This window comes from Balaenoptera acutorostrata, chromosome 3 (assembly GCF_949987535.1).
Source record: "Balaenoptera acutorostrata chromosome 3, mBalAcu1.1, whole genome shotgun sequence".
Lineage (NCBI taxonomy): Eukaryota > Metazoa > Chordata > Mammalia > Artiodactyla > Balaenopteridae > Balaenoptera > Balaenoptera acutorostrata.
The window spans coordinates 26,024,038-26,044,515 of record NC_080066.1 but is presented as its reverse complement, the minus strand read 5'-3'; the positions used below and the strand labels follow the sequence as shown (position 1 = coordinate 26,044,515).

Below are 20,478 nucleotides of genomic sequence, written 5' to 3'. Positions count from 1 at the left end.
GGACAGTCATACGATGGGGCATTAGACAGCCATTAAAGTAAAAGGTCACAGAATTCTGAAGAGTATTAGGATGTGCTTGAGATGTAAAGTTGGGGTAAACCGCACATACAGCATCATCTCAACTATGTACATTTACAAAGACTAGGAAGAAGTAAGAGTGGTCATTTCAGGGCAGCGGAATGATCGGTTTTGTTTTCTCCTTTACTTTTTTATATTTTACAACGGGCTCTAAAAAAAAAAAAAAAAAAGCCTGGGCGAATAAAAGGGACATTGCTCTGTGCCGCCACCTGCTGGCGGATCTAGGAACGGCAGGCTGGATAAAGTGCTGCTCCCCCTGAGCAGAGCACTCATTTGCTGGGCGTGAGTTTTGTGATTTCTTTTCCATATTGCAATCCCTTTTCTACTGTTGTCTTGTAAATACTTTCTTGTATAACTTTTTCTGGTAATGTGTGTTGGGTACCAGCTATTTTCAAATGACAGCAATTCTTTGTATCCCTTCCGGCCTCTGCTCTGACCTCTCACGTAGATCAGCTGTGCTCTCGGAAGGACTGGCCACGGTCTCTGGCCTTGGGTCGTGGACGAGGCGCTGGGAACCGTGGTGAAGGTGGCGGCCAGCATCGGCAGTCAGCGCCCTTGGTCACGTCAGAGCCCCGACGGCTGCATGGGGAATGCATCTGAGGCGGTGCGGGAGAAGAACTTGGGGGGCTGTGGCAGCAGCGATCTGGATGTGAAGCTGAGGCCTGAACCAGGGAGTCACTGTAAGGATGGAGCCGACCAGACTGGCCGGGCCTCCTGCAGAAGGAAGGGACCCGGGGAGGCGGGATGAAGGGCGGTGTCACAGCTCAGGCAACAGGCGCAGAATGAATGTACACAGTTTGGGGGAGACTAGGGTTGTTTTTACAATTTTTTATTTTATATTAGGGTATAGTTTACAATTTTTTTTTTTTTTTTTTAATTTTAGGGGGAAGTTAGGTTTTGAGCGAGTTGAGTGTGGGGCAGCCTTGGGACATCCATGCAAAAACGTACAGCTGGAAGCAGAGGGTCAGGGCTGGAGGGGCTCAGCGGTCAGGGGGCAGTGAGATGACAGCGGATGAGACGGGTGGAGGCACACTCGGCACAGGGACAGTGCTGAGTGGGGACAGAAGCGTGTATGGGATAGGCCCTGACAGAGACGCTCGTGACAGAGACGGAAAAGGAAGCTCAGAAAGGAAAACCCAGAAGCGTGTTGTCAGAGGTGACAAGAAACGAGCTTCCGGAAGGCGGGAGTGATTGATAATTGAACTGAAAGGATCAGTAACATGAGGGCTAAAGGCACGTCACTTGATTTGGCAACTGGATCCCGGTGACCTAGGAGCAGCAGTCAGGAAGCCGGGCGGCAGGGGCCGGCAGTGCCCATGAACCGGGAACCAAGCACAGGCTCTTCTCTAAGGAGGTCGGGATGAGAAAGGATGCTTGAGATGGAGGATAATCAGGAGGGGCTGCCCCTCGTAAGAGCCAGGGATGGAACGAGACTGGCCAGGAAAGGCACTCAGCACAGCATCCAGGACACAGTAAGTGCTCAAGAAACAGAAGTTATCGTTCACTCGTTGGCTATCTCATGATCTACACCCTTACCATGTGCCAGGCATTGTTCTGGGCCCTGTAGATATAGTGAGTGAGCAAGACACACAAAAACCCTGGCCAAGGAGCTTACATTCTCGTGGGGGAGACAGACAACAGAGAAAATAAATAACTCAAGACAGATGGTATATTCCACAGTGGTAAATGCTATGGAGAAAACATGAACTAAGGGAAGAAGATATAAAATGTTGAAGGAGGGAACGAAATTCTAGATCTGGTGGCCAAGGAAGGGCCCCACTTTTAAGTAAAGACCCAAAGGAAGTGAGAAAAGTACCTATAATTAGGAAGTGAGGGAATAATACTAATGATCACCACCATTGTCATTAGCATTCTCAATATATTACTACTGCGGTAATAGGTTGTAATTATATCATCACCACTGTCTTTGCCACAGTGAATGTTACTATCATCACTGCCCTCTCTGGCTCTCGAGTAGCTTTGGCAGCAGCATCCAGCAGCCCTGTCCACGCTACAGGGGCGTTTTCAATGGAGAGCCGTGTACTGGAGAACCAAGCATAACCCGACGGACCATCATCACGGCGAGTGTGTAAGGCAGAGGCACAGCTTGGGTGGGAACACACCTGTGTGCAGTCACTGCAAAGAAAAAGCTGCTTCACATGTGTGCTGAGAGGAGAAGGGCAGCCCCAGACCGGTCTTTCTGTCCCACCTGCAAGTAGGGATGCACATAACAGGCCATCCTCAGACGCAAAGGCAGGGACACGAAGACATCTCTGGAGCAACAGGAAACGGTAACTGCAGCTGGAGGAGGTGCAGATGGAGACAGTGTGTGATTCAGAGGTTCCAGCCGTGTTTCTACCAGAACATTTATCTGGTTGTTAGGGATAAAAATCAGCCAGCACCACCTGAGAATAACGGAGAACTGGACATTCCTGCTATTTGCCCAGCCTGGCACGATGCTGAGAACAGGGGTGAGGGCGTGTGATGAGTTCTTACCAGATGACACTGAACGAGGGGACTGGGTCTTGCTTGTGATCGATGCAAACGCTTTTTTAACAGATTGACTTGGACTAATAATTATTATTTGCATATAAAGAAAAAAAGAAAAGGAAAAGAAACAGGAAAAGAATCCAAATGCCTGAGGACTCATCCTTTCTTTAATCTGTTTAAGTTGCTACAAAATTTTTCAAAGTTACAATGTCGAGTGTTTCACTTCTCCACAGCCACAAGCTTCCATGGGCAGGTGGCAGGTGGGACAGGAAATGTGACCTGTGGGACAAACCCCATTTTTCAAATGAGGTCGTGGAAAAGCTTTGTAAATATCTTCAATGCGTTTTGAGATGTCTTTATTATCCAAAGGGAGCCAATACAGAACTTGTCATTAAAAAAATAATAACCTCAAGATTAAAACATTATAGCTCAAGTAGCAGTGCTTAGACTATAGAAACGTTTCCATTCCTTGTAAATGTCTATGTAAACAGATCCCAGCATTTCCTTGCAGGCTTTGAAGCCAAAAGTTAAACCACTGCAATGCCAATGAAAAGCCTATGAAAGAAGAAAGTATACAGGCCAATTATGTTTTACTGCTCAAGGCAATAGGAACTTGCTATATTCTAAATATTATTATCATGGCCTCACCACACACTCTTTATTATAAAACATTTCACACACATACATAACAGTATGTACACTGTATTTTCATGCTCCTCTAAGGATTCCAGACACCGACTTCATCAACATCATCTGACTCCACTGGAAGGGCAGAAAAAGTGGATCAGAGATTATGGAAAGATTCCGACCGTGCGATGTGCAGTCATACAGCCAGGAAGACAGCCGCCTCATCCCTGGGGAATCCGCCACCAAAGCAGGGAGTGCAGGAGGGGGAGGGCAGAAAACACTGGCTACTGGCCCATTTCACTGCATCTGCGAACGGATTCAAGCAGCAGGACGTGAATTACTGTGGGTTCACTGTTTTCCTCTGGAAACGCCCTCAGCTGTTGCGCTGTGGTTGAAGCACTGAAGGACGTCCGGACTCCGTGTGAGCTGCTGAGCCAGGGCGCCCGTCATGTCCGGAGAGTCCCCGAGCCCAGAGCACAGGAGGAACTTGACGCAGGCCGCGTGCTGCCCCGCGCAGGCCAGGTGCAGGGCTGGGTGGGGACAGAGGCACCCAGCTCAGTGCATCACCTACAGCAGTACTGACTGGAGAGCAGGATGCCCCTGATAAAAACACTGACTCTTGCAATTGCACAGATTTCATAGTTCCGTATTCTTCCCTATGACTTCGCCTATTCTGGATCAAAACATTTTTCCTTTTAACCTGACTTGGTCACAAATGGTTTTAAAAGCAACAAAACCAGTTGGAGAGAATTTGAGAGACTTGTCTAAAACAACAAAGTAAGTTAATGAGAAATAGGAGACTTTAAATAGTACAGAAGACATTTTCAAAGTTTTGTGAATTCTCAGTGTAAGTAAAAATATCACCATGAGTAAGAATGACGTAACAGAAACAAAAAATGCTGACACATCTTCCCATTCTGGTTAGAAATTGGCGCTGAGGGTTTCTGATGTGCTGTGAGCCATGATCCTGGGTCCTGCTCCCCTGTCGTTAGGAGAAAGTTTGTGTCCTGGGACTTAGTGACCTTCCTCTGCAGCCCTGGAGTGAGTTGTGAAGCATCACAAGGTCCTGCTTAACCCTTGCAAGATGGTCACTGGTGTACAGAGTGCTAATGAGAAGGTTTATTCTAAAGTCCAAGTCTAAGGAATTAGCTCTGAAAATATCTTTCTGAGCCCCGAATCTAAAAAAATACAGTGATTAAGGTTTTAAAATACATTCCGTAGAGAGAAGACCTATGAAGAATCTATGTAACACCTGGGGAGCTGGTGTGATCATGGATTAAGACAGAAAGTGCTTTGATGTCACATACGTTGTGTGGTTTAAAATAATAAAAACAACAACAGTAATACCAGCAGCAGTAAGGAGTAGTAGTCACCATCGTTACCATGGTAACAGCAGTTCTATAGCTTTGCAAATGGAGGAGGTGCTTTTTTAAGGAAAAGTTGCTGAGCTACTAGAGGAATAATTTTAAAAGTGTAATGATTTTAACATAAAAGTCCATTGTTTACATTGTTTACATTCAGTTTACTAATAATTTTCAAAGCACGTGTAAAATGAGGTCGTACCTGATCGATTTCTTTCGTCCTTGGCATTGATGTCGGCACCCAAGGATAAGAGTGTCTGGATTGTGCTTACGTGTCCTTCCTGAGTGTTGAAATAAACTTGTTACCACTGTAATGATGACAAAAGCAAGCCTTAGACACAAACTCTAATGCACATTAGGTGCTTTTTCTAAAATACTCGACTGCTGAAACTGAATTTTCGTATCTAAAGGAAGGCTCGTCACATTACTCTCGAAATTCAGCATAAATCATTAAAGATGTAGGTGACGTTTAGTTATTAGAATACAGATAATCAATTTTGTAGCCAAATCACTGACCACTATGGTTGGGTTTCCCTCAGTGTAAGGAGTATAAATCTTGTGATTTACTCAGAAAACACAATTCTAAATCTCCCAAGCAAACACACTCTTTGCTAAATCTTTAGGGGAGAAATAAGCTGGAAAAGAGTGTAACCTCCCCTGGATGGGATTCTTATCATAACTGGCATTGTCCTTTGTGAAGCAATCGATATACCTTTGTCCAGCCAGTTAGCCTGTCAGTACCTGCTGAGACTGAAACCAAGGCTGCAGGTTCAATCTTCCCACTCGCTTTTATCCCCGTGGCCACAGACCATGCCCTTAGCCCACCCTCAACTGTTTACCCATGTTCTCAAAGGGGAAACACAGGCAGGAGAGTGCAGTTCACCAGAAAAATGTTTAATCCTGTTGCTAGAAAAACAAGTAAAGGCAGGCGGCCGATAATATTAAAGATAGTGGCTATTTTTCTAGCGAAAACTTTTGTGTGTCTTCAATATTTCATACATCAGAGAGCCCAGTAAATGCAATTCCCTTTTCTTACTTAAAGAAATCTTCTGAAATCCAGTAAAAGGATAAGGAACTAGGAATTTCATACAATGGATTTTTACAGCTTCAAATAACATTATTCCTGAAAACAAAAAAGGGCAGGAGGGAACATAAAGCCCAGGCATTACATGGAGTAAAGGGCTCTTCTCAGTTTTTACCCAGAAACAAATAAAGGCAGGTTTCCTTTTTTTTTTTTTAAACAATACACTACTTTTTTTTTTTTTTTTTAATTTTTATTTATTTATGGCTGTGTTGGGTCTTCATTTCTGTGCGAGGGCTTCCTCTAGTTGAGGCAAGTGGGGGCCACTCTTCATCGCGGTGCGCGGGCCTCTCACTATCGCGGCCTCTCTTGTTGCAGAGCACAGGCTCCAGACGCACAGGCTCAGTAATTGTGGCTCACGGGCCTAGTTACTCCGCGGCATGTGGGACCTTCCCAGACCAGGGCTCGAACCCGTGTCCCCTGCATTAGCAGGCAGATTCTCAACCACTGCGCCACCAGGGAAGCCCAAGGCAGGTTTCTATTTAAAGGGACACAGGGCTTTAGAATCATGACCATTTTAAGAGTATGTCATGGGCAATTTCTTTTTTCCATAGAGATCGAGCAAAAGAACCACGACTACAAGGTTACTCATCAACAGGGTTAGGCAAGCCTCAGGAAGCAGGAACACTGTTCTGGAAAGAAACAAACCTTAGCTGCGTAGTGAAGTGCTGTGAGGTGGGTGGAGGCTGCTCGCACATCTACGTTGATGCCAAGCTCAGAGACCAGGAATTGGATGGCCTCATCCTGCCCAGTGACTGCTGCCTGGTGGATGGCCTGGGCCCCCAGGGAGTCCTCAGCAGAAACGCAAGCCTAGAGGTTGGGAGAGACATGAACAAAAGTAAGGAGCAGAGATACCTGGGTCCATGGACTTCTGACATTTTGGCAAAGCTCTGTGGTCTACATACATTTTCCTGGGCAGATGATACATATGTAGCTTTTGTCAGATTCTCAAAGGATGCTCTAACCAAAAAAATGGTTAAGATTCAACACTGTAGGCTAAAGTGCCAAACAAATAGAATTACTGGGGAGAGTCTGTTGCTGTTATTATTATGAAACAGCTACTGTTTATTGAATACTTATTTTGCTAACTGCTTTATGTACATTATGTTATTTAATCCTTATAGTAACCCTGTTTTACAAATGGAAACACTGATGCTTAAAGAGGTAAAGGGGACCTCAGAGGAGGGGATGTGGCAGAGCTGAGATGTGAACCCATGATCTGAACAACAATGCTTCCTGTTTATCCCATGATCTAAAACTTGTAGGAAGAACTAAAGGGATAAAACCAAACCATTTCCATACCTTGTGTTTTTCGAGGAGCAGCCTGGCTACGTCGATGTGTCCACACTGAATGGCGTCCATGAAGGGTGTGAGGCCACACTTGTCTCTGCAGTCCGGTTCATACTGGCACCTAGAGCCCAAACACAAAGTAACAGCTGGGAACAGTCACCGCTTCAAACCCAACAGTGCTGACTCTTGACCACCTGCCTCATAGATGATCCGTGAGAACCTGGAGTGCTTGCCCTGCTTCCCCACCTCAGTATCTGTACCGAGCTCTTCGAGAGCAGGTTGGTTTCGCCAGCAAACCTGCTCCTCCTCTAAGCTTCTCATCACATTTTAGGGACTGTGATCTCTCCCGCTTCTCATGCAGAGCCTTGAAGTCACCCTTCATCCCTCATAGCCGATCTATTACCAAAACCTCTCAATTCTACATCCAAAATATTAAACAAAACTGTATCTTTGTCTCCATCTTTGTCTTCACCCCTTAAGACCAAGTCAACAGGGACTTCCCTGGTGGCGCAGTGGTTAAGAATCCGCCTGCCAAGGCAGGGGACACGGGTTTGAGCCCTGGTCTGGGAAGATCCCACATGCCGCGGAGCAACTAAGCCCGTGTGCCACAACTACTGAAGACCGTGCGCCTAGAGCCCATGCTCCACAAGAGAAGCCACCGCAATGAGAAGCCCACGCACGGAGGGAGGGAGACGCAAGAGGGAAGAGATATGGGGATATATGTATATGTATAGCCGATTGTTATAAAGCAGAAACTAACACACCATTGTAAAGCAATTATACTCCAATAAAGATGTTAAAAAAAAAAAACCAAAACCCACGCACCACAACTAAGAATAGCCCCCGCTTGCTGCAACTAGAGAAAAGCCCATGTGCAGCAACCAAGACCCAGTGCAGCTGGGAAAAAGAAAAAACAAAGACCAAGTCAACAGGAAACAGCCTCCTACCTGTTTTTCTCTCTTTGGTTCCGGCCCAGCCATTCTGTTCTCACCACTAACAGAGTAATCTTTTCACCATGTAATTTGGGTACAGCCTCTCCTGGTTAAAACCTTTAACTACTTCCCAACCACAAAGGACAAAGCCTAAAACCTCAACATGACCTTCCATGGTCAGGATTATGTGATATCCACTCACTTCTCCGGGATCCTCTGGGCCCTCCTCCCTGTGCTTAAGGCGACCCCCCTTCTGTCCGGTCCCACTTTCTTCTCAGTCCCACAGCCTATCCGTCCTTCTTCTTCCGTTCCTATTGCTTCATGGTCCTACCTCCTTCCATTCCTACCCGTCTTCCCTTCTCCCCAGTCCTCCCTTCTTCCGTTCCTACCTTCCTCATGGTCACACCTGTCTCCCCTTCCTCTCGGCCCTACCTCCCACCTGTCCCATCTTCTTCTGTTCCTACCTTCAAGGGTCCTGCCTGTCCCACCTCCTTCTGCTCCCCCGGGTGCCAGGCTCTTTGCTGCCTTTGCACTTGCTGGTCCCCTCTGCTTGGAACATCCTAGTGCCATTCTTCACCTGGCCAACTCCAAGGCATCCTTCAAATCTCAGCTTCAGGAGGACCTCAGAGGCCCATCTTCTCCCCCAGATCTACAGGACGACCCCTGCTCCCGCATAGCACTGTGGACCTTCCCTTTGTAGTATCATCACCATTTGAAATTTTATGACATTTCTGCGATTGTGTGTCTATACTCGGCTTCCACACTAGCCTGCAGGCTGTTAGGGAAAGAACAGTGTTAACTGCTTATCACCCAGTGCCTAACACACACAGCAGGTGCTTAGAAAACATCTGTTGAATGAAGGAAGGAGTATTTATGACCGCAGGTATACAGTCCCAACGCGTAGGAGGCAAGCCCTACACAGTGATGCTTTCGGGGCACTGCATTAGGCCTCCTCTTCTTCACTCATCGTCTCCTAGGTAACCACTTCCATCCTATGGATTCAATCGTCACTTCTATGTTGACGAGGCCCACTCCTGTATCTCAGCCCACACCTCTCCTCTGGGCTAAAATCTGTGTCTAACTGCCCGCTGGATGTCTCTGCCTGGGTGTCTCACAGGTACATGTGACTCAACATGCCCGAAAGTGACACTGCCAGCTTCTCCCCAAGCCTGCCCCTCCTCCCCAGGTGTCATCTACCTCGGCAGGTGGCACCAGCACAGCACCAGCTGCTTAAGCAAGACACCTGGCCGTCATCCTGGACTTGTCCTTCTCCCTCATTCCCTTTGTCCCTTTATTCACCGAGATCTGGTGATTCTACCTCTCAAGTGTCTCCAGACCTTTCTCTTCACCCTATGGTCAGCATCGTGGTCCAGCCACCACCATCCCTCCTGTTCAACTGCAACAGCCGCCAGACTGCGTTCACAGCACCCACGCTTGCTCCCCCTCCAATCCATTCTGTTTTGCAACCGGGGGATCTTTGAAAAATGCAAATCTCTTATTATTCAGTGGTATCTTATACGCTTAGCACAAGATCTGGAATCCTCAGGTGGCGCCCAGCGTCCCACCGGACCTGAATCGCCCTTCCTCTGCAGTCTCCCCGTCACTCTTGGGACACAGCACGTGTCTACCTTCTTTTGGTCTCTGCCGTGCACTGTGTTTGTCCCTGGCCCTGAGCATTCACGGTACTGTCACCCCTGCCTGGAATGCCCCCTCCACCCTGCCCCCCATTTTCAGCCTCCTCCAGGTCATAGCGTCAGTGTCACTGGGGCCGAGATCCTTCACCCCTAGGCCACGTGCCATGTTCCTGTGGGGACCTCACAATTCCCTGTAACGCTCATCAGACTCACACGACGTGGGCAGCGTCTGTCTTCCCTGCCTGTCTGTGAGTTCCATGGGTTGGGGGGGAAACCATATTATCTTGTTGCTGTGGTAGCCCCTGCACCTGGTACAGTGAGTGCTGAGTGAGTATATGAATGTCTGTTGAATGAACAGATAAAAGGCTAATGTTTCCCCAGGTTTGTTAGCTATTTTTGTTTCACCTTCTTTATCTGCTTAAGTCTTTTGTTCATGTCTGTTTTGGTACTTTAGATTCTTTATGAACATTTTGTCTGAGCTCTGATATTATGCAGCACTGATATTAACTGTCAATTAGCAAATATTTTCCTCAATCTGCTGTTTTGTTCTTACCTCTGAAGAAGCATCTCTACTGCCTCTGAACAGCCATGCATTGCTGGGTGGAGAGAGTTGAGAATGAGAGCTTTTTAGCACAAAAATAAAATGCTTCTTCCCTCCTGGCACCTCTCTGTGCCCCATCCCTCTAGCTGTAACTTCCAGGAAAGAGTATTAAGTTAGATACACTGCCACCGCCCCAGAAAAAGACAAATTTAGCTGGATGAGTGGTAAAGGGCGATGTTTTCACTTAACAGGTACAAGGCTCACACTTGATTATCTTGTCTTTATGAGACTTTGATGGCAAACTTTCAATCTTAAACCTGCCTCCTCACTTTCGTGCTACAAATCCCTAGGGCCAGTCAGTTTTTGCCCAAGAAATGTAAAACATTTTAAGAGTAATCCATGACAAAATAACCAGGAATTTAATTCTCCTGCTAGAAATAACTATCCTCTATAATAAAGATTTCGAGGGAGTTCCCTGGTGGCCTAGTGGTTAGGATTGCGAGCTTTCTCTGCTCTGACCCGGGTTCAATCCCTGGTCGGGGAACTGAGATCCCACAAGCCACACAGCGTGGCCAAAAAAAAAAAAGATTTTGACTATCTATTCTCCACTATTTTGTGTGAATGACTGGGCACTGACTGTTTCTCCACAACAGCAGGGTAGTTCGTCAAACAATTCACGAGCAAAGAAGTTTTTCCACTCATGTGCAAAGTTTTATGAAGGATTCTTTGGTCCCTAACTGTGGCCAGAATAACTGTGTGCCTATCTCCTCAATGACATCATGTCACAGGTATTGATTTCCGAGAAACCTAAAAGCCCTGTATTCTAATTCAATGTGCTACCCAGAGGGCTAAAGATTATGTTCTAAATGTCTTGATCTGGACTCTTGGTCTACTTAATGCCCCTTTTGTCTTATACCACTGCGCTTTTGCTTTTAACTAAGATAATCTACAAATAGACAGTTCAGAGTTAAGGATAATTACTCCAAACAATGAAAATGGTAGTCCAGATTTATATTCAACATTGTCACTAGATAAATCACACCCACTGAGCCCTGGTATTTAATTATAAGCACCTATATTTATTTAAATGGACAGCACCATAGTAGGTACTGCTGAATGTATAAGGATAGTCCCCTTTCCTTCTGCTTTTAATAATGTCAAAATGGTTGTGAAAATAGCAGCTGTAGCTGTCCTGTGCTCACTGCGTGTGGAGCACTGCACGGAGGGCCTTGCATGTGCCTTAATCCCTACGACCTTGTGATACGGGCATCATCATTATCATTATTTTGTGGTTGAGGAAACCTGCTCAAGAGACTAAGTTCCTTGCCCAAGGTCAAAGACTCAGTAAGGAACAGAACCAGCCTACCATCTAACTAACTGGGGAGGAGAAGACAAATGTATGCGAAAAATCACCTAAAACAAGAAAGAAGAGCATGTTAAGGGCCGGGTGACATTGGTTTTAGAAACTAAGTGTTTGCCAAAATACCCCAAAGCTGCTCGTATTCCTTGCCATTTCCCCAACCCCTCGCTCCCTGGTGGCGGGCATCCTGCACAGCTCCGGGCCATACCTGCTGTGTGCAGCGGGGTTCTCCCGATCTTGCTCTCTGTCTTCCAGGCAGCTGGGCAAACAGCGAGCAGGTACTGGAGGATCAGAGGGTCGCCTTCTCGGCTGGCAATGTGGAAACTGTTCCAGCCGTCTTTGTTCTTCAGGAGTGGATTGGCGCCGTGCTCCACGAGGTCCTGGACCACCTCAAGATTCCTCCTTGTGCAAGCCATCATCAGAGGAGTCCTAAGGTCAATCGGGACAAGCTGTCAGACGGAAGGGCAGCTGAAGCATTAGAAGCACTCGACCAGGGCTTCAGAAAAATGCACACCATTGGCAGAGACGGAAGACCTTGAGGACTCGGGAGTCTGGGAAGCAGGAAAACAGCTTTGGCTGGCAACTTCCCTGCCTGTCGTGAGGGCCCTGGGAGGATTAACAAGGGGAAAATGACTGTGACGTGGGTGCCCCTACAGGTGGGGAATACTAAGGAGGCAAAGTTGTTTCTGAACTAGTTTTTAGTATGGCACTGAATTGGAACAGAACTAGTCAAAATCACAGACAGTTTGTGCTGAATATTTGCATAAGAGGTACTCTGCTGGACTTACCCCATTCACCTCAATCAGTAACCGATTATTAAACTGTCTGAAAAGGAGTTAAAAAGAGCATTTGACATAGTGCCTTGCCGTAAGGAGCCTACATTGGTGGAGCAAATGAAACGGCGTGATTACAATAAGGTTCTGAACTGATGTGTGTCCACAACTATGGGACAGTGAACTACATCACTATCAACTCCTCTTCTCCCACATCAGTGATTTTGTGCTTCTGCCTTCTCATCTGCTATGACTCTTGGAAGCAGGGGCAGGTCTTGTTTACCTCCTGTCCCAGAGGCTGGCCTAGCTGGAGCTCAACATAACTACATGGGTCTCAGCCAGGATCTGTCCTCTGAGACTGCTTTGATATTACTTAATTACCAACACTATTTTGATTTTTTTATTTTTGGTAATGTAGTAATGATAGTGAATGAGAAATCAGGAGGGAGACACCCAGATAAATGAAGGCTGGAATCGTCAAGAAGTGCTTCACAGAGGGAACGGATCCAGGGAAGGGACTTGAGAAAGCCAGCAAGGTGAGAACAGGCAAAAATGTCTCACTGTAACTGCACTTCCTAAGGACACAATCAAATGAAACGTGCCCTTTTAACGGTTGTTTGGGAAGACTGTTTCCTTACCCATAGAACTGGATAAGCATAAGAAAATCAGTTTTGTGCTTAGTCACAGCCAAAGTGCAAACCTCAAAAAGTCACCAGGTCTACGCCCCCCCTCCCCATGCCAGTGGGCAAGATGCACTCTGTTTAGCTATCTGGCTGTCTGATGTGTTCCTTATTTATATCAGATCAGGAATCCCTTGTGGATCCATTCAGGAACTTCGTTATGTTATGAATCTTCAGATGTTCATAACCTCTAAGGAGGTGGACAGACATAGTACCGAAAACAATGTGGATCTAACACAATGCAATTACTTTGTGTGATGGTGACAGGTGAGCATCGTTGACTGTGGAGGTGGTCATGCAAGGCTACACATGTGATAAAATCACACAGAGCACCCCCCCACACACACGTGTACGTATAACTGGTGAAATCCGAGTAAGTATACTGATTGTAGCAAATGCGGTTCCTTCTTCTTGTTACCTTACTGTGGCTGTAAGATGTTAACTTTGGGGGAAGATGGGGGAAAGGTGCATGGGACTTCTCCCATGTCTTCGCAAATTTCTGAGAACCTATAACTACGAATTTCGAAGTAGAAAGTTAAAACAATGTTACTGGTGAAGTAATCATTTAGCTAGATGTTCCTAGAAGAACATCCCGCCCTGGTGCTCATGCTATACGTAGGACATATAGACAATTTGTAGTTTGCTTATATTCTACCTGATCATGTACTTTACTGTTCTCTGCTCTATCATGGGAGGCAGTCTGGAACAGAAGATCGGAGCAGTTAACCCAACAAGGGTAGCAACAATGTTCTGCTCAATAGGGGAAGGCTGAGGGTCTACGTCGTGGAGGCCTACGAAGGAGCGGGAATCTACGATTCTGCGGGGAATGGTGAGGGTCTCTCTACAAGTTCCGCCACCTACCAGTCGGCCTTCTTCAGGCAGTCGACCGCGGCCCCTCGGCCCAGCAGGTACCGCACGCAGTCCCGGTGGCCCATGGAGGCAGCCTCGTGCAGAGGCCGCTTGTAGTCTCGGTTGGCGGCCTCGATGTCCAGGTCCCAGGCCTCGACTAGATAGGCCAGGATTTCCCGGCGGCCGTGGCGCGCGGCGCAATGCAAGAGGGTGTCCCTGGCCGGCCCCGCGCAGCCGGCGCGCCCCGCAGCCCGCAGCTCCTCCCGCAGGGCACACAGCCGGCCTTCCTGCACCAGCCGGCACAGCCGCCTTGGGTCCGCGGGTGCTGCCATGGCCCCTGGCTCCGCTCCCGGCCCGCCCCCGCCCCCCAGGGGCCCTTCCCCCGGACGCCCCCGGCCTCGCCCTGCCGGCTCCGCCCCGGGCGGGCGCTCAGGTCTCCGGCTGAGCACGCGCCCCGCGGGCCGCCGCGAACGCACGCTCGGAGGCTGCCGTCCGCACTGGTTTCACTTTGGGGCGAAACATTACGTGAACCGCGGGACCGCAGCTGCAGGTGCCGGTCACACGCAGCGCGGACCCGCCGAGACGGGGTGGGGTCCGCGCGTCCCCGCCTTCCGCAGCCTGCCCCGCCCACGGCCTCGGCCCCGCCCCCCCCGACTGCCGCGGCCCCTCAGTGGGTCCCCGAGCTCGGAGGAACTCTGGGAAAGTTTCTGCTCGCCTCTTCCGCCCTAGCGGAAGCAGGACGGGGCGGGGCCCGCTAGCGGTAGTCGCCCCTTCTCCAGATACGCGTTTCGATTGGTCGCCAGAGAAGTCCGTAAGCGCGCCCCCTCCTCACGCGCGTTCCAATTGGCCAGGGGCGCATTCCGTCAGCGCCGGCGGCGGGCTCTTCCCTGGGCAGCGGCGGGGGCGGAGCTGGTGGAGGAAGTCCGCGGCTTTCTCGGGCTCGCGCTGCCCGGGGGATGCTGGGACTGGGTGGCTGGGCGGCTCTGGCCCGGCGGCGGCGGCGGCGGCGGCGGCGGCGGCGGCGGCGGCGGGACCCCTGGTGCGGAGTGCCATAGTGCGTGAGGCCGACGGCGTGGCAGGGGGCGTGGGCGGGCCCAGCCGTGTGGACGCTGAACCTTTGGGTTCCTCAGCGGTCCCGCCTCAGGGGGTCCGCGGGGGACTGGGGGCCCGGGCCGGGCGCGGGCGCAGAGGGGCGCGGACCGGCAGGGGTGGGAGCAGTGAGGGGCGCGGCGGGGTGCGCGCGCGGGAGGCCGAGGCGCCCCGGGACGCGGGGGCGCGGCGCTGCTCGGCGGTGTGAGAGTCGCGGAGACGTGGCCTCCGCTGGGGGCAGCCAGCGTTTCCTTTCCTTCTGCTCTGCTGTTTTGACCTTGGGCGAGTCATTTTATGGTATCCTTTTGCCTCTTTCGTTTGCAGTCGCCCTCCCCCTAACCTGAATATTAAGAAAATTAAGGTGATGTGGGAGGGCCTTGAGCGGGTGGAGGGTACTTGAGGTCTGAGCAAGCTGTGTGGGGTGATGGGAGACTTGAGTGTAGGTGTTGAGTTCTTTACCCGATCCTCCTGGATGCTCGTCATTTAACCCTCCTGGTGTTTTCAGTTCCTTTAGAGATAAAATGGGAGCAGCTGCTATTTGCCAGGCCTGGAGACAATTATGCTTTACATCTTGTACTCTGGTTTACAAAGCACTTTACATTAATTATCTCATCCGCAGACAACGCTGTAAGGAAGGCATCATGACAGGTGGGGAAATTGAGGCCTAAAGAAGTTAGCGATTTTCCCACGGGAGTACAGCTAATAAAGACCTCTGGAAGGAAGAAGGATGGTAGCCCCCGGTGAGGGTCTGCTAGTGCTTGGCACTCTGCTCAAATAGATTAAGGGAGATAAAATGAAAAAAGACCTCTAGTACGAAAACAAGCTCATTTTACTCGTGAGCTGATTGAATTTGGTTAACTGAGTGTAATATGGATAGTCATCAGAGATAGAACCAGGTCCAATATCAGCTTTGCCAAAGTTATTGTCCCCTTGTATCTTGCCACTTCCAAAAAAAAGGAAGGTGTAAAAGTGCTTTGAAGTGCATCAAGTTTTAGGACATACCAAGCATTGGTCTTAGCGCAGCTGTTGGTGTTGGTGCAAGTGGGAGTGGAGGTATCTGGTAGTTTCACACTTTTTGTTGTTAATCCCCCTCCACAACCTCATTGCCAGTGATTCCAACTTCTCTTGCCTTACGCCTCCAGCTTCCTTGCTTTGAAAAACAAAACATGTTTGCACTATAGGACAATATTTGAAATTCAGATGATTGGTTATTTAACTGGTATCCCACGTGCAATTCTGCCCCTCCTGTCTTCTTTAGGAACTTATTTTGGTCTGCGTCCCCCTTTAGATAACTAGATGACAATGTATGTTAACCTGCCTACAGCCCCTGTGGTTCTCTGGAGCAAAAGTTTGGTGTAGAGGGGACAGATCTTGACAGTAAGCTAATGGATGGAGCTATACTGGGGTCTTATGGTTTCCCAGTTGGTCTGCTCATTCCTTTCTGTGCAGGTGTTTGGAATTTGTGGTGTGCCCTGTAGTGACTCATTTTGCATGTGGCCTTCATTGGCATTGTGATTTGCTGCTTGGCTGTCTTTATCTTTTGTTGTGTTTCATGGTTCCGGTGTCGTGATCATTTGACATGTTTTGTGACCTGTGAGTGTGTGAACACCAAACTTGGTATTGGACTTAGAACTCTAATTTCAGATTTGTTGTCATCATCTTTCTCTGCTTGTCATTCCCCTCTGTCCTTCCTAGGGTGATTTTATTTGAAGATTGAACATGAATTCTGTCTTTGCTCATCTGTCAGTGGAATCATCTGCTCTTAGAGCATCTCACCAGAGCGTCTCGAATCTTATGTCTCCAGTTGTCACTCACAGACATGTTGAGGACAAGTCTCATATCTCAGAGTACCTCCTGGAGCTTAACCTGGCATGCTACAGATAATTTTAGAACAGAACAAACAGCCATTTTCAAAACTTGAAAGCTTTCATTTTCCCTTCATTCCCGGAAGAAGTGATTAAAACGAAAACACGATTTCTCCTTTATTCTTTAACGTGGGTAATGATGTGATCCTTGAGCTCTGGCTAGAAATGTCAGTTACCTGTGTTGTTTTTTCTCTTCCAGTCTCACCAGTCGAAAAAAACTTGTTAGGCTTCACTTTCCCTTTCTCCCTGTTTTTGCTGCTGCTGCCCTTAGGCCTTGACCACCTCTTGCCTCGGTTGGTAAAGTGACTTTCTGCCTTGTTTTCTCGACAGTCTGCATGTTTACTCATCCTCTGCCTGCCTCCAGAGTTACCATTCTAATGTGTAAATATGGTTGGTCATTGACCCTGCTTAGAAAAGCGAGATGATTCTCTGAATTGCCTACACGATAAAGTCCAAACACCTTGGCGTTATATTTAAGGACATTTATCCTCTGTGTTTCCAAATTCTTTTCCATCCTTTTCCACAATCCATGAGCCTCTTGTTCTAATGAAACCCGGCACACCACCGCTGTGCTAGTTCTCTGTGTTTCTGCACACACTGTTTCTTTTGCCTTCCCCGATCCTACTCATCTTGCAAGGCTGAACTCTTCATAAAGCCTTTTTCATCCTTCCTAACTGGTCACTTCTCTTCATTTCGTAAGTGCATTTGTGTAGCACTTATAGTGCCTTACGTATAGTAATATGTATGTGTTTTGAGAGCTGCCTTATAGACAGGCGACATCATTTGTTTTTGAATCCTCAGTGTCTCAAATAGGATTTGACCCCAGAGATGCCAAGAGAGGAAGCCCTCATGGTGTTTATAATGAATCTGGGAAATCATAGATACTTAAAAGTGGTTGTGGGATGAATTGACAGTAGAAAAAAGCCTTTCAAATCTATAAATTCTAGTGTGTAAGTAATGGTTGTTTTCTTGTATTTCCATTCTTTCCCTATTCTTTCTTTTCCTTGCGAGAAACACGTAGAAAAGCTCTCGCCATCCTTGTTTGCTATAATAAGTGAGTGCTGTTCCAAGGGAGGAGCAGGTGTTTGTGGGTGTGAGGGCACCTAAGTGAGGTTGGGCCTGCGAGCCTGAACCTTTGGGTTTGTAGGGAAGCGGGATGTAGTGCTGGCAGGGACCCAGCTCTGCACTGAGAGTGAGGACTTGCGTGTTGTGTTTCCTTTCTGCGTTTGCTTCTTGTAGAGCTAATGGGGACAAAATATTTGGAAGTTTTTCCATTTTGAGTGTACAGTATTTTGTGATATTTTCCTTATGCTTGCTATTTTCTAAATACTTGCTATCTTTGGTTATGGTGTTCCACAGTGATTCTAAAAAGGGACAGAGAAATTAAAGCTGAGGTTTTTAGAAGCTGCTTTGAATATTTCTGGATGTGGAAGAGAGAATATTACCTTCCGTAGAAAGAACTCTGGGCTTGAGGAGTCAGAAGACCTAAGTTCCATCACCCTAGCCCCAGTGTCATCCTGGCACAATTGCAGGATTGTGCAAGGATCAGATGAGAGTACGTGAAAGAACTTCCAAAAGCTGTGAAGCACGTTGGACCTATAACATAGTGTAGGATTTCAAAGCCAAAGAAGACAACCTCATCTTCTTCAGAGGGAAGTGCCGTAGTTGTGCATTTGTTCTTTTAATGCATTCTGTTCATTAATATTTATGGAACAGTGAGTGTCGGGTGCTGGGGCTGAGTGCCTTGCACGTCCCAACAGACTATAAAGCTTTCAGTCTAGGGGCAGAAGACATGTTAATACATGCTTAAACAACGATTAAGAAGACGTTAATAAAACATACTATAGGGACTTACCTGGTGGTGCAGTGGTGAGGAGTCCGCCTGCCAATGCAGGGGACACAGGTTCGAGCCCTGCTCTGGGAAAATCCCATATGCCGCAGAGCAACTAAGCCCATGAGCCACAACTACTGAGCCTGCGCTCTAGAGCCCACGAGCCACAACTGCTGAAGCCTGCACGCCTAGAGCCCATGCTCCGCAACAAGAGAAGCCACCGCAATGAGAAGCCCGCGCACCGCAATGAAGAGTAGCCCCCGCTTGCCACAACTAGAGAAAGCCCGCATGCAGCAACGAAGACCCAATGCAGCCAAATAAATAAATTAATTAATTAATAAATAAAATTTTAAAAACCATACTATAGTAATAGTAATAATTTGTATGTAAATAACTTATATTAAATATAGTTGTACAGATAGTTGTTGCAGGTCTCTCAGAGACATACAGGGTGGTTTTATTACTACAGAGTGCTGCCTGGGTTGAATGAATACTTTCTGTCGCACTGGAGTTGGGGACCAACACCGTTTATGTTGCTCAGATTGGGCTCTTAGTTCTCTGAGGGCGCAGTTTGGCCTGTGAAGTACCTGCTCCTGGTAACGATGGGCCAGCTGTGGGCACCTCTGCTGTCTCGCCAGAAACAGGAGGGTGTCCGCTTGATCTGCACGGAGCCCCTCCGAGAAGGGCGGGAGGCTTGTGGGGAGCTAACAGGATGAGGTTGGGTTTCTCTAGATTAGCAAAACCACCCAGCTGGGTTCTTGTTATGAGCTGTATCTCCAGTCAGGCACCTGTGCTGGTGAGTTATCTTGATTTTTTTTTTTAAGTGGTTTTTTAATCTTTCCTTCCAGGAATTGTAGGCACTTATTATCTTCAGCTTGTCCATTTAGGTCTGTAACCTGTAAATTTTGGAGGCCTTTTTTTTTGTTTGTTTTAATTAATTAATTTAATTTATTTTTGGCTGTGTTGGGTCTTCGTTGCTGCGCACAGGCTTTTCTCTAGTTGTGGCGAGCGGGGGCTACTCTTCATTGTGATGTGTGGGCTTCTCCTTGTGGTGGCTTCTTTTGTTGTGGAGCACGCGCTCTAGGCGCGCAGGCTTCAGTAGCTGTGGCACGTGGGCTCAGTAGTTGTGGCTTGCAGGCTCTAGAGCGCAGGCTCAGTAGCTGTGGCGCACAGGCTTAGTTGCTCTGTGGCATTTGGGATCTTCCCAGACCAGGGACCAGACCCGTGTCCCCTGCACTGGCAGGCGGATTCTTAACCACTGTGCCACCAGGGAAGTCCTGCAGGCCTTTTGGTATAAATTATGATTAACAAAGGTAGGGGAAGAAGGGAAGTGACTTGGTGTCAATTTCAAATGATCCTAGAATGGTTAGGGTAGGTGTGACCGCAGTAACAAACAGATCCAAACGTGTAATGACCTCACAATCCAAACTCATTTCTCAATCCCATAACAGCCTCGGGTGGTTGCAGTGTGTGTGTGTGTGTGTGTGTGTGTGTGTGTGTGTGTGTGTGTGTGTGTGTGTGTGTGTGTGTGTGTGTGTGTGTGTGTGTGTGTGTGTGTGTGCGCGCGCGCGCGCGCGCATTGTGTGGGAGGAGTGGTGCTCTTTAAAGCAGTTATCCAAGGACCCAGGCTGCTGGAGGGTCTTCCTTTTCGAATGTGTGGCCTCTAAGATTCCCTGGGGTCACCTTTCCCTTCTCTGGATGGGAGCAGAGGACGGAGGAAGGAGCAGGAGAGGCTTTTATGGGCCAGGCCTGGAAGAGGCGCACATCCCTCTATGCACATTCTGTGGGGCCTCTAGCTACCAGCGCGATGGGGAAGTGTGGACCAGCCATGTGCCAAGGAGGAAGGGGACCGACAGTCTTCACCACGAAACCAGGAGCACTCCATTCCGCTTTGTGTGACTTGTTTTTTAAATTGTCTTGCAATCAAGAAGATGACAAAATGAAGCTAGGCGAATTACAACAGAATTGAGTCATAGCACGTACTTCTCATTCAATAA

General features: G+C 48.1%; 2 protein-coding genes across 8 annotated transcripts in view; one reads left to right on the top strand and one right to left on the bottom strand.

The window, feature by feature from the left end:
• Positions 1–2,907: 2,907 nt before the first annotated feature.
• ANKRD16 (ankyrin repeat domain 16) lies at positions 2,908–14,302 on the bottom strand. 6 transcript variants are annotated; one of them, XM_057544352.1, is made up of 7 exons: positions 13,709–14,302; positions 11,603–11,823; positions 10,047–10,089; positions 6,940–7,048; positions 6,286–6,447; positions 4,759–4,837; positions 2,908–3,795 (listed from the first exon to the last, which is right to left on the bottom strand). In XM_057544352.1, the coding sequence occupies exons 1-7, from the start codon at positions 14,026–14,028 to the stop codon at positions 3,569–3,571; spliced, it is 1,161 nt and encodes a 386-aa protein (XP_057400335.1). In that variant the 5' UTR covers positions 14,029–14,302; the 3' UTR covers positions 2,908–3,568. The 6 variants fall into 6 exon arrangements, with proteins under 6 accessions (XP_057400335.1, XP_007167714.2, XP_057400337.1 ...); XM_007167652.2 differs by having other exon boundaries at positions 2,908–3,725; positions 13,709–14,301; XM_057544354.1 differs by having other exon boundaries at positions 2,908–3,501; positions 13,709–14,301.
• A 314-nt stretch (positions 14,303–14,616) lies between these two features.
• Positions 14,617–20,478, top strand: part of FBH1 (F-box DNA helicase 1) — a 45,870-nt gene continuing 40,008 nt past the window's right edge. The window contains exon 1 of one of the 2 annotated variants that reach the window (XM_057542462.1): positions 14,617–14,750. In XM_057542462.1, the coding sequence (XP_057398445.1) occupies position 14,750 (1 nt within the window). In that variant the 5' untranslated portion in view covers positions 14,617–14,749. The remainder of the gene's footprint in view (positions 14,751–20,478) is intronic. The other variant, XM_057542463.1, reaches the window with a different exon arrangement.

What these genes read in the sequence shown, in the direction of transcription:
- ANKRD16 (XM_057544352.1), bottom strand. Translation starts at nt 14,028, where the DNA reads ATGGCAGCACCCGCGGACCCAAGGCGGCTGTGCCGGCTGGTGCAGGAA. An exon ending in TGCTCCTCGAAAAACACAAG is followed by an intron (nt 6,448 to 6,939) that starts GTATGGAAATGG and finishes CCCAACCTCTAG; the next exon opens with GCTTGCGTTTCTGCTGAGGA. An exon ending in CACTTCACTACGCAGCTAAG is followed by an intron (nt 4,838 to 6,285) that starts GTTTGTTTCTTT and finishes TTCAACACTCAG; the next exon opens with GAAGGACACGTAAGCACAAT.